Source organism: Lampris incognitus, chromosome 3, assembly GCF_029633865.1.
Source record: "Lampris incognitus isolate fLamInc1 chromosome 3, fLamInc1.hap2, whole genome shotgun sequence".
Lineage (NCBI taxonomy): Eukaryota > Metazoa > Chordata > Actinopteri > Lampriformes > Lampridae > Lampris > Lampris incognitus.
Genome location: NC_079213.1, coordinates 60,437,781 through 60,451,723, shown reverse-complemented (window position 1 = coordinate 60,451,723; position 13,943 = coordinate 60,437,781). Strand labels below are relative to the sequence as shown.

The following is a 13,943-nucleotide window of genomic DNA, read 5'->3' as shown; positions in this document are numbered from 1 at the left end:
TGGGATAGTCCAAAAGTCCAACTGCAGTTTTCAAGAGTCCAGGATGATTTTTTTACTTGTTATTTATAATGTCCGTCAGCATCCTAGTATGAGCTTCTATTGCACTGCATCCATCCCATCCCTGTGCTGAGGTACACGTTCTATACTCTGGTGTGCACTTGTTATTGAGCTTTCATGCCCCTGCAGTGCCGATGTGTAGGCCAAATAGAAGGGGAGTGGTGCGTCAGAGCAGCCTGTGATGATCAGTTGGGGAGAGTGTCCAGACCCAGTGAGGCTGCGTGTTGTTTAGCCCGCAGGCGAAGGTTCTCAATGCTGGTGGTCTTGCTGTTGAGGCTGGCGGGGAGGCTGCCTGGGGCTTGCAGGAGCGGGTTGTTCCACACCTGCTGGGCCTGGGAGAGGGACTGGTAGTACGACTGGCAAGGGAGGGAGCCCAGGGGGGGTGGCATGTTGACATTCATGCCCAAGTAGGGCAATGAGGTCGGTGCGCTCATGTCGAAGGACGGGTAGTGCACCAAACTGTTGGTGGCGGCCATGTGCTGCCGGAACTGCTCCTGCAGCCGGAAGAGGCTTAAGGGAGAGGAGGCATAGGAGTTGCTCTGGGACAACGCGCTGCTCACGCTGTTGGAGGATTGGAGACTTGGGGAGCCCAGCGGAGAGTCTGACAGACAGGGAGAAAGGACAGCAGGGGGATTTAGAAGACTCTCTGCACAAACATGCACATGTAAACTGGCAGGTTCCAAGATTCTCACTTAGATAAATGTCCGGTAAGCTGCCTTCTTTCACTAACTGAGGTGACACAAACATGCTGCAGCGTATCAGCCACTGGTGAAAACCTTTACATTTGCAGTATTGCAGAAAAATAAAAACGTGTGTCTGTGGCGACATTCCCACCAAGAATCCCAGGTGCTGCACAGGTTTTAGGTCAGCCAGCAGCAGGCGGTCCACTAGAGAAGACAGGCAGAACAAATGCTCTGTGTGCTGATGTTGTGGTGGACAAATTGGTTAGTGGGGTTTTTGTTTTGTTTATTTCTTTTGGGGGGGGGGGTATTTTTATTTTTATTTTTTAGTTTTTCTACCCCCTTTTTCTCCCCAATTGTACTTGGCCAATTCCCCCGTCTTCTGATCCGGGGACGGCTGCAGACTACCACGTGCCTCCTCCCATACATGTGGAGTCACCAGCCGCTTCTTTTCTCCAGACAGTGAGGAGTTTCACCAGGGGGACGTAGCGCGTGGGAGGATCACGCTATTCCCCCCAGTCCCCCCCCCGAACAGGCGCCCCGACCGACCAGAGGAGGCGCTAGTGCAGCGACCAGGGAACATACCCACATCCGGCTTCCAACCCGCAGACACGACCAACTGTGTCTGTAGGGACGCCCGACCAAGCCGGAGGTAACGCGGGGATTCGAACCGGAAGTTAGCTGTTTTGAAATGACTCCTGGGAAGTGTATGCCAAAAAAATTAACAATTGGAATCTTAGAGAAAGATGAACTTGGTTCGTGTGCTTCTCTTGTGTTTTCTACCAGAAACATTATGCTGTTTGCTTCGTCAGCTGACTCGACACACTTCATACGTCAGGTAACAGACAATAAAGATGACAGTTGAATAACAGCATGAAGGAGGAAGAGGAAGAGGTGTTCCTACCTGGCATCGGGCTGAGATGTTTGCAGGGTGGAGAACTGTCCCCTGGCTGCACCCCCGCCTCTCCCAGCATCTCCTCCCTCGCTTCCACCCTCATCCCCCCTCTTGGTTCCTCCTCTTCCTTCTCCCTGTCGGCGTTATCCTCCAGCGCCGACTCGCTGTCTGAGGGCTCGGGTGAGGTGACATTTACCTCCACGCTCATCTCCCCAGGGTGGAGCGGTGCCGCGGCCAGCCGCTCCGTCTCAGACTGCGAGGAGATGGAGGAAGAGGGTGGGGGAGGAGTGCGGGCCTCAGGAAGCAGGGTGGCAGTGGTGGTGGCGGCGGCAGTGGTTGTGGCGGTGGTGCTGCCACTGGTGGGGTCAACCTTGTTATCCTGCTGGGAGCCCTCGGGGCCCGCCGACGCCTCCTTCTGTTTCTGGAGCTGCTCTTTCTGCAGGCTGCGCTGCTTCTTGCGGAACTTGGCACGACGGTTTTTGAACCACACCTGGCAGGAAGATTTTGAACACATTGAGTTCTTCCCCCCCCTTTCTTTTTAATGTCATGGCTTAAAGAGTCAATTCACCAATTTTCAACCTTCTCCCTGTCTCTCCGCATCACGCCAAAGTGTGTGACGAACCCGCCGGTCCAACGTGTCGGCGTCACGGTTTGCCTCGCTCAGTCGTGAAAAGTACATGCATGTATGAAGGTGCAGTGCCAGCAGGGGGCGATGATTAACCCAATGCCAGCAACTCCCCACGCAGGAAAAGACGCATCAAGCATTTTCCAAAATCCCTCCCCTAACCCCAACCCTAACCCTAACCCTAAACCTAAACCTAACCATAACCCCTACCCTAACCCTAACACTAATACTAACCCTAACCCTAAATCTAACCCTAAACCTAACCCCAACCCTAACCCTAACCCTAACCCTAAACCTAACCCTATCCTGCTTTCACCTCTTAATCATCGCCCCCTGCTGGCACTGCACCGTCATACACGCATGTACTTTTCACGCCTGAGCGAGGCAAACCGTGACACTGACACGTTGGGCCGGCAGCCGTAATCCTGTGCGCACCGTGTGTGATTTTTTTATGCTTTTGTTCGTTTTTTTTCCCACTCACGCCGTTTGACGCAAATACATTTGAAGGCCGATGATTGGTGTTAACGTCACTGGCTAATAGCGCACGGACGCGCCGTGCGTACAGGATTACGGCTGCCGGCGCCACTGGACCGGCGGGGGTATTACACGCTTTGGCGTGATCCCGGGTTGCAGCACGTGAAAAACACCTACAGTTGTTAACGGACCGTCGGTGTATCCGGGGAGTCAGTGATGCGGAGGGTTCATCTTTATCCGCCTAGTCACGTGTCATGACACCAGCGGGTGAAGGGAACAGCTACAGCCTAGCACGCTTTCAAATAATCTGATCCGCTCCAAAGGCGCTAAACCACGTTCCCCATGGTGGAAATTACGTCCCTCAACACTACCGCAGAGGATTTGACGGACAATGAAACAAGCTAGAGCGCAATGTATTGTGGGTCGTGCGCGTGCTGTGGGATATAGTGCGCAGTGAGGATTTCACTACTTCACTCGACAACATTACTCATCAAACCCGTCGGGGACTTTTTCCTTTGATAAGCTGATTCCAAAGGTTCTGCTTTTTTTTCTTTCCCTTTTCCTCCCAGTTGTACTTGGCCTATTACCCCACTGTTCTGAGCTGTCCCGGTCGCTGCTCCACCCCCTCTGCTGATCCGGGGAGGGCTGCAGACTACCACATGCCTCCTCCCATACATGTGGAGTCGCCAGCCGCTTCTTTTCCCCTGACAGTGAGGAGTTTCACCAGGGGGACGGAGCACGTGGGAGGATCACGCTACCCCCCCCCCCCAAACAGGCGCCCCCAACCGATCAGAGGAGGCGCTAGTGCAGCGAAGAGGACACATGCCCACATCAGGCTTCTCACCCGCAGACACGGCCAATTGTGTCTGTACGGACGCCAGGCGAAGCCGGAGATAACACGGGGATTCGAACCGGCGACCCTCGTGTTGGTAGGCAACGTAACAGACGCCACCCGGACTGTTTCGTGTTTTCACTGGCGTTGGACGAGGAGCAGCAATCTAACCTGGACACGAAGTGTTTAGAAAAACAGTATTTGCAGTTTGGTTCATTCATTATAAATGTTTATCGGCATGCACTATATATATATATATATATAGATAGATAGATAGATAGATAGATAGATAGATAGATAGATAGATAGATAGATAGATAGATAGATAGATAGATAGATAGATAGATAGATAGATAGATAGATAGATAGATAGATAGATAAAATCAGTTTGCGGCCCTAACGCAGCTTGTTCACTGCTGAACGTGGAGTGAAAGATAGGACCAACCGGAAGTGCTGGCTGTGTGAGGGTCCGAACACACCCTGTGGTTTATTAATGTATTAATCTGTCCGTCAAGAAACAGGGCAACACAGACGAACAAGGCAGCACCAGTGAAACATCACCGTCGCGAGGCATACTATACGTCCTCACCTGCACACGAGCCTCCGGCAGGTTGGTGCACATGGCCAGGCGCTCTCGCATCACCACGTCCGGGTAGTGCGTCTTCTGGAAGGTCTTCTCCAGAGCCTCCAGCTGCTGGGCGGTGAAGGCCGTGCGGCTGCGCCGCTGCTTCCGGTGCTGCGAGCCATACCGGGCCTCGAGGATGATGTCTTGAAACGTGCAACCGTTGAGAAACAAGAAACAGGAGCAGTTTAACTGAAGGGACGAACCAGAAACTCGGCATTATTTTGGCAACCTATCAGTGCGCTCATGCAGTCCACCAGTGGCGGCTGGTGCTAAAAAAAATGTGGGGGGGCAGTTTACCTCGGCGCAGCCCACCTGACAGCTGCTTTAATGTCCACACAGTCACAGAGTTATTAAGAAGGACAACGTGGCCTACAGATGTTATCAGGGCTGGTAGACGGTGGGTGATTGACAGTCGAGACAAGGCGTGGTGGTGGGTGTGAACATGATTGACAGCCACAAGAATTGTCCAATCACATTAGATCAAAAACACATTAAAACAATACCGGTTCGCTGCCAATAAAAGTGGGAGTGTCTGGGGCACACAGAACTGCGCCCCTGGAAAATCCTAAGAAACCAATCAGACAGCAGCCTCAGGTCACCTGCTCGCCACAAGTTTGAGGGCTTACATAAGGTATGGTTTGGCCGGCGTCCCTCACCAAGGAAGTATATGTATTCAGACAGGAAGTATATGTATTCAGACAGGAAGTATATGTATTCAGACAGAAACCAACCAAACACCATTTGAACCAATATTTAGTGCTTCTGACAGGTGCTCACAGACTGACAACACTTTTATTTCATCATTATTATTAAACAACTAAATTATAATTAACATGTTTAAGTCGATTTTCATCTCTTGATATCTAAAGGGGGCGCCGCCCCGTACTGGCCAGCCGCCACTGGAGTCCACGCCTCATGTCTCAACTTTGAATCAGTAACATCTGGAGCGCAAAGGGGGCAAAGGGAGGGTATTTTTTTTTACCAGCTAATCTCTCCGCCAGGGTAAGCGCGTGCACGGAGGGCCTGTAATCGGGTGCGTGCTGGGCCTGTTGCGCCGCCTGCTGGTGGAGGTTGTACATGGCGCTCAGGGAGTTCATGGCGTGGAGGGAGTAGCCGTTCACCCCGTAGTGCTGCATGACGGACGCGCTGTGCACACAGAGGAAGAAGAAGAAGAACAGGAATTAGACATATACCCTGGTTGAAACCTGGACTGTTCAGTCAGGAATTAGACACATACACTGGTTGAAACCTGGACAGTTCAGTAGGAATGAGACACGTCACTTGGTTCAAACCTGGACTGTTCAGTCAGGAATGAGACACGTCACCTGGTTGAAACCTGGACTGTTCAGTCAGGAATGAGACACGTCACCTGGTTGAAACCTGGACTGTTCAGTCAGGAATGAGACACGTCACCTGGTTGAAACCTGGACTGTTCGGTCAGGAATGAGACACGTCACCCGGTTGAAACCTGGACTGTTCAGTCAGGAATGAGACACGTCACCTGGTTCAAACCTGGACTGTTCAGTCAGGAATGAGACACGTCACCTGGTTGAAACCTGGACTGTTCAGTCAGGAATGAGACACGTCACCTGGTTCAAACCTGGACTGTTAAGTCAGGAAACAGACACGTCGCCTGGTTGAAACCTGGACTGTTCAGTCAGGAATGAGACACGTCACCTGGTTGAAACCTGGACTGTTCAGTCAGGAATGAGACACGTCACCTGGTTGAAACCTGAACTGTTCAGTCAGGAATGAGACACGTCACCTGGTTCAAACCTGGACTGTTCAGTCAGGAATGAGACACGTCACCTGGTTTAAACCTGGACTGTTCAGTCAGGAATGAGACACGTCACCTGGTGGAAACCTGGACTGTTCAGTCAGGAAAGAGACACGTCACCTGGTTGAAACCTGGAATGTTCAGTCAGGAATGAGACACGTCACCTGGTTGAAACCTGGACTGTTCAGTCAGGAATGAGACACGTCACCTGGTTCAAACCTGGACTGTTCAGTCAGGAATGAGACACGTCACCTGGTTCAAACCTGGACTGTTCAGTCAGGAATGAGACACGTCACCTGGTTGAAACCTGGACTGTTCAGTCAGGAATGAGACACGTCACCTGGTTGAAACCTGAACTGTTCAGTCAGGAATGAGACACATCACCTGGTTGAAATCTGGACTGTGCAGTCAGGAATGAGGCACGTCACCTGGTTGAAACCTGGACTGTTCAGTCAGGAATGAGACACGTCACCTGGTTGAAACCTGAACTGTTCAGTCAGGAATGAGACACATCACCTGGTTGAAACCTGGACTGTGCAGTCAGGAATGAGACACGTCACCTGGTTCAAACCTGGACTGTTCAGTCAGGAATGAGATACGTCACCTGGTTGAAACCTGGACTGTTCAGTCAGGAAAAAGACACGTCACCTGGTTGAAACCTGGACTGTTCAGTCAGGAAACAGACACGTCACCTGGTTCAAACCTGGACTGTTCAGTCAGGAATGAGACACATCACCTGGTTGAAACCTGGACTGTTCAGTCAGGAAACAGACACGTCACCTGGTTCAAACCTGGACTGTTCAGTCAGGAATGAGACACGTCACCTGGTTGAAACCTGGACTGTTCAGTCAGGAATGAGACACATCACCTGGTTCAAACCTGGACTGTTCAGTCAGGAATGAGACACGTCACCTGGTTGAAACCTGGACTGTTCAGTCAGGAATGAGACACATCACCTGGTTCAAACCTGGACTGTTCAGTCAGGAATGAGACACGTCACCTGGTTGAAACCTGAACTGTTCAGTCAGGAATGAGACACATCACCTGGTTGAAACCTGGACTGTTCAATCAGGAATGAGACACGTCACCTGGTTCAAACCTGGACTGTTCAGTCAGGAATGAGACACATCACCTGGTTGAAACCTGGACTGTTCAGTCAGGAAACAGATACGTCACCTGGTTGAAACCTGGACTGTTCAGTCAGGAAACAGACACGTCACCTGGTTTAAACCTGGACTGTTCAGTCAGGAAAAAGACACGTCACCTGGTTGAAACCTGGACTGTTCAGTCAGGAAACAGACACGTCACCTGGTTGAAACCTGGACTGTTCAGTCAGGAATGAGACACATCACGTGGTTCAAACCTGGACTGTTCAGTCAGGAATGAGACACGTCACCTGGTTGAAACCTGGACTTTTCAGTCAGGAAAAAGACACGTCACCTGGTTGAAACCTGGACTGTTCAGTCAGGAAACAGACACGTCACCTGGTTCAAACCTGGACTGTTCAGTCAGGAATGAGACACATCACCTGGTTGAAACCTGGACTGTTCAGTTAGGAATGAGACACGTCACCTGGTTGAAACCTGGACTGTTCAGTCAGGAATGAGACACGTCACCTAGTTGAAACCTGAACTGTTCAGTCAGGAAACAGACATGTCACCTGGTTCAAACCTGGACTGTTCAGTCAGGAATGAGACACGTCACCTGGTTGAAACCTGAACTGTTCAGTCAGGAAACAGACACGTCACCTGGTTCAAACCTGGACTGTTCAGTCAGGAATGAGACACGCCACCTGGTTCAAACATGGACTGTTCAGTCAGGAATGAGACGCGCCACCTGGTTCAAACCTGGACTGTTCACTCAGGCAGTCGGCGTCATAACAGCGACGTTAAGATGGATTGCATTTACATGGCACCTTTCTAGTTGTAAAAGTCACTCAAGGTGCTTTACAGATAGTGAATAACACAACCATGCAAGGTAACAAGAACCTCATCGGCGCAGTTGTCTTGCTGAGTGACACCTCGGTATTTTTGCAAGGACGAGCCAAGGATCGAACCGGCAACCCGCCAATTACCATGTCAAGTCAATTTTATTTGTATAGGCCAAATGTCACTAATTACAAATTTGCCTCAGGGGCTTTACAGCAACACAACATCCTGTCGTTAGACCCTCGCATCGGATGAGGAACAACTCCCTAAAAACCGCTACCAGACTACCTGGTCTACGTCCTGGGCCACTGTCCCCCTAGAAACGCTAAAAAACAACCGTATGTCCGAGGCTGTAGCCAGCTCGTGAGCACAAGGTGGATAACCAACAGGTGACGCGTCACCGCCCCGGGGTTTATTCTAGAAGGCCGGGATATTTCTGTGAGGTTTACATGATTTAAAACATGCCGGGGACTCTTCAGTATTTTGACTTACTGACAGACACATCAGGCAGCTCAGCAAATAACCAATATTTTGTTACAAATCCATTTATAAATCGTTATAAATCCATATATAAATTGTTATAAATCCGTATATAAATTGTTATAAATCCATTTATAAATTGTTATAAATCCATATATAAATTGTTATAAATCCATATATAAATTGTTATAAATCCATTTATAAATTGTTATAAATACGTAAAGAAATTGTTATAAATCCATAATTAATTTGTTATAAATTTATAAATAAATTGTTATAAATCCATATATAAATTGTTATAAATTCATATATAAATTGTTATAAATCCATAAATAAATTGTTATAAATTCATATATAAATTGTTATAAATCCATAAATAAATTGTTATAAATCCAGACAGAACGAAATGTGTTTGAGAAATTAAATCATGTTTTCCCACGGAGGACAATTTCTTTTATTTATTTTGTATCGTCACTCAAGCCCTCATCCGACATGATTTCCTTTTATATATATATATGTTTGTGTGTGTGTGTGTGTGTGTGTGTGTGTAGTGGATGTATAGCTTGTGTGAAGGGATTCGTGCCTGCGGGGTCTCCGGGGGAGCCAGACGGCAGGAGAGAATAAAGCCGCGGGCCTGACGGACGCGTCTCCACCTCCAAACAATATATCAGTGCGAGCGATAAAACAGAACCAACCCTCTGTGTTGTCTCGTCCCGTAAAACAGTTTGTAAAAGACGCATTAAACTGAGGGGGGGGGGGCTGTTGGGTAGGACCGAGCAGTCCCCGGGGGCAGATTGGTAATTGGTGATATTGGGCCATACAAATGAAACGGACTTGACTTGATCATGATCCGCCAAACAAGCCACCGACAAAATACTTGAACAGACGTCAAAACCTGAATAAATAAAGGCTCACTGGAGAAATATCTGCTGGCTCAAAAACAGTTGGTGTAAGAACAATAATGCTCATAACAATAAAATATAATAATATAATAATAATAATAATGACAACAACAATAATAATAATAATGATAATAACGATAATGATAATAATCGTAATAATAATGATAGTAATAATAATAATGATAATAACAATAATAATAATAATCGTAATAATAATAATAATAATGACAATAATAATCGTAATAACAATAATAATAATGATGATAATAATAATAATAATAATGATCGTAATAACAATAATTACAATAATAATACTGATGATGATGATAATAATGGTGATAATATTCAGAACCCTTGTTTCCCGCAGCGTTGCCAGGGGTCTGGGCCTCCGTCTTTACGGCAGCGCAGTTTTCGCCGCTTCGTCCTCGTGAAACTGAGACTGGTTCCTCCAGGACTTCTGAAGCCGCGCTGACTTCCTGTTACACAGGGAGGCGAGACGTCCCATATCCTACCCCGTAATGGGACAGAACTAGCCTCCCCTCTCCATTTTCCTCCCCTCCTCTTTTATCAGCTTTCCACGCTACAAGTTTTTCTGCTCTTTTCTATTTCGACTCTACATTTTCCTCTCCTCCTCTTTTCTATTTCGACTCTACATTTTCTTCTCCTCTTTTCTATTTCGACTCTACATTTCTTCTCCTCTTTCTATTTCGACTCTACATTTCTTCACCTCTTTTCTATTTCGACTCTACATTTCTTCACCTCTTTTCTATTTCGACTCTACATTTCTTCACCTCTTTTCTATTTCGACTCTACATTTCTTCTCCTCTTTTCTATTTCGACTCTACATTTCTTCTCTTTTCTATTTCGACTCTACATTTTCTTCTCCTCTTTTCTATTTCGACTCTACATTTTCTTCTCTTTTCTATTTCGACTCTACATTTTCTTCTCTTTTCTATTTCGACTCTACATTTTCTTCTCTTTTCTATTTCGACTCTACATTTTCTTCTCTTTTCTATTTCGACTCTACATTTTCTTCTCTTTTCTATTTCGACTCTACATTTTCTTCTCCTCTTTTCTATTTCGACTCTACATTTTCTTCTCCTCTTTTCTATTTCGACTCTACATTTTCTTCTCTTCTCTATTTCGACTCTACATTTTCTTCTCCTCTTCTCCATTTCGACTCTACATTTTCTTCTCCTCCTCTTCTCTATTTCGACTCTACATTTCTTCTCCTCTTCTCTATTTCGACTCTACATTTTCTTCTCCTCTTTTCTATTTCGACTATACAGTTTCTTCTCCTACTCTTCTCTATTTCGACTCTACATTTTCTCCTCCTCCTCTGTTTTATCGGGGATGGTTTCGAGCGTCTGTGCTGCGCTGTCCTTGACTAAACGTTAGCTGCCCCTCTCAGGAGGAGTTGAGGGGTCTGAGTGGCCTGCGGGCCTGTGAGGTGCAGGCGTGTGATGGGGAGCCCCAGTGGGGGTCCTGTTTAATGGAGGCGCAAACACGAGGCTATTAATTGATCACGGGCCCTGACACGTGGAAGGTGCCCCATTTGCGTGGTTTGTGTTTGGTTTCAGAGCGACCCGCTCCGGCCCCGGGCCTGCTGGCACGTGTCTTTTATGATTTACATTTGAAAATATGCCGCATAAAGCCACGCGCAGCCTGTCCTCGTGCTAGCCCCGGGCCCTGATTTAAGTCTCATTATGCTAATTGCCGTTGGATTTACGAGCTGCTTCGCCAGCTAAGTGTTGCCTCGGGCCCCGGAGAACCCGAGCCTGAGCCGCCATGCGAGGCACAACCTCACCCAGGGACCTCAGCCAGGACCTCAGCCAGGACCTCAGCCGGGGACCTCAGCCAGGGACCTCAACCAGGACCTCAACCAGGACCTAGGCCAGGACCTCAGCCAGGACCTCAGCTAGGGCCTCAGCCAGGACCTCAGCCAGGACCTCGGCCTGGACCTCAGCCAGGACCTCAGCCTCAGCCTGGACCTCAGCCAGGACCTCAGCCTCAGCCAGGACCTCAGCCTGGACCTCAGCAGGACCTCAGCCAGGACCTCAGCCAGGACCTCAGCCTGGACCTCAGCCAGGACCTCGGCCGCAACCAGGACCTCAGCCTAGACCTCAGCCAGGACCTCAGCCAGGACCTCGGCCTCAGCCTGGACCTCAGCCTAGACCTCAGCCAGGACCTCAGCCTGGACCTCAGCCAGGACCTCACGTATAGCAGACACACAAACCACATCATATCAATCAACTATTGCAAAATACACACGCCGATGTACAAATAAATAAATAGATAAACAGACAGACAGATAAATAGATAAATAAATCCCACGACAGGTTTTTCTCCCTAGCAACACAGTGACACCCCCCCCCCCCAGGGAACATGGTCTCCCGCTAGTTCGTCGTTGTTTGAAAACAGCAAAACTTTATTATGAAGGGAAAGAAAACACGTGGCAGCGCGCTGCTCTTCTGAGCAGCGTCCCCCAGCGTCCCCCAGCTGTTTCCGCACTCGGGCCCGGCATGGGTCCAGGTCCCGCCGTGCCGGACTGCTTACCTGGCGCTGCTCTCCTGGGTGTCCGGTGATGCGGTCTGTCCGCGGTCTGGTGCTGCGTTAAATCCTCCTGCTGACGGCTCCGCCGGCGGATGCTGCGACTCCCCTCACACACAACTCCCCAAACACTGAGAGGCCGCCCGCTCCCCGTCTGAACCCCCTCTGCCGTCATCACGCCCCGCGGGGGGGGGGCGAGAGGGAGAGGGAGAGGGGAGAGCGAGAGAGAGAGAGAGAGAGAGAGAGAGAGAGAGAGAGAGAGAGAGAGAGAGAGAGAGAGAGAGAGAGAGAGAGAGAGAGAGTGAGAGAGAGAGAGAGAGAGAGAGAGAGAGAGAGAGAGAGAGAGAGCGAGAGAGAGAGCGAGAGAGAGAGAGAGAGAGAGAGCGAGAGAGCGAGAGAGAGCGAGAGAGCGACAGAGAGACAGAGAGAGACAGAGAGAGAGAGAGAGAAAGAAACAGAAAGAGAGAAGAGAGAGAAACAGAGAGTGAGAGGAGAGAGAGAGAGAGAGAGAGAGAGAGAGAGAGAGAGAGAGAGAGAGAGAGAGAGGGAGAGAGAGAGTGTGTGTGAGAGAGTGGGAAAGTGAGAGAGAGAGAGAGAGAGAGAGAGAGAGAGAGAGAGAGAGAGAGAGAGAGAGAGAGAGAGAGAGAGAGAGGGAGAGAGAGAGTGTGTGTGAGAGAGTGGGAAAGTGAGAGAGAGAGAGAAAGAGAGAGAGAGAAAGAAACAGAAAGAGAGAAAGAGAGAGAAAGAGAGAGAGACAGACTGAGAGAGAGAGAGAGACAGAGGGGGGGGGCGCAGAGCTGCCATCTATCGGGCCTGCGCACAAGGACGAGCTTTAAAGCGCTCTCAGTGAGGTCAGGCAGGATTTCAAAGGTCCCTTTTTCTCTTCCAATCAAATCGCTTTCTTCCAATAGTAGCGCGCGCGCGCAACTCCCCCGCGCGCGCGCACTGACACACACACACACACACACACACGCAACCCCCCCTGCTCCGCCCCCCCCCCCCACACACACCGTCGTCAAGGCCGTCCACGGGCCTTTCATTTGAAGAAAAAAATCTCATTCCCATATTTTAGGTTATGTCAGGAAAATAACACTTAAAATATCATTATTATTATTATTATCATTATTATTATCATTATTATTATTAATAATAAGATGGTTGTATATGTCAGTTATGATATTACTATATTATGATAATAAGATATTATTATATTGTTTCATCCGAGGACACTCGACCTGATGATGATGATGATATGATGGTGATGATGGTGATGATGGTGGTGACGCCGGCAGCAGGTACGAGTCGTGCGGGTCCAGCATAATAAACACACAGGGTGTAGTCCAGCAGGCCGTGTTGTAACTTTCCTCCATATTTACCAAACACCATGACGGAGCAGGCCGGAAGTCTTCCATGGGACGAATGTGTGCAGGGGCCTCAGCCTGTCTCACAACAGCCGCGCAAACAGAAGCAAACAGCGTACTCAACGAGAGATTGACAAAAGAAAAAAAAATCTCCCCATAGAACATTTTAATTAAATGATATGCAAATAAGAACTAATGGCCCACGCACGCCCCCTTTAGAGTGAGTTGAGCGCGGTGATTTATAGGTTAAACTGTTTAATTCCACGCTGCCGGGCTTTGTCTGGCGTGTTGTGCTGGGATGCAGGGATGCAGGGATGAGGGTTGGCGGGATGGAGGAATGCAGAGATGGAGGGATTGAGGGATGTAGGGATGCAGAGATGGAAGAATGCAGGGATGGAGGAATGCAGAGATGGAGGGATGCAGAGATGCATTGAGGGATGGAGGGATGGAGGGATGCAGAGATGGAAGGATTGAGGGATGGAGGAATGCAGAGATGGAAGGATTGAGGGATGGAGGAACGCAGAGGTGGGGGATGCACGCACCGTCTCCCAGCCCAGAGACTCCGGCTGGGACTGAGCGCACAACACGCAGTTCAGCCTCCAAAAAAAGAGAAAAAAACGGTCTTAAAATGACTGCTGGTAAGAGGATTAAAACAATAATGCCCCCCTCTCTTCTTCAAGGTTTTAGAAAGATTTCTTCTCCCGGAGAAAAACCGTTTAGGTTGGAATTAAGGGCAGCGAAAAAGTAGCCTTTTAAT

The 13,943-nt window shown here is 48.8% G+C and overlaps 1 protein-coding gene across 1 annotated transcript; it reads right to left on the bottom strand.

The window, feature by feature from the left end:
• Positions 1-242: 242 nt before the first annotated feature.
• Positions 243-5,324, bottom strand: LOC130110635 (diencephalon/mesencephalon homeobox protein 1-A-like). Its single transcript, XM_056277794.1, has 4 exons — positions 5,171-5,324; positions 4,153-4,331; positions 1,642-2,122; positions 243-658 (listed from the first exon to the last, which is right to left on the bottom strand). The coding sequence occupies exons 1-4, from the start codon at positions 5,322-5,324 to the stop codon at positions 243-245; spliced, it is 1,230 nt and encodes a 409-aa protein (XP_056133769.1).
• Between the last annotated feature and the right edge of the window lie 8,619 nt (positions 5,325-13,943).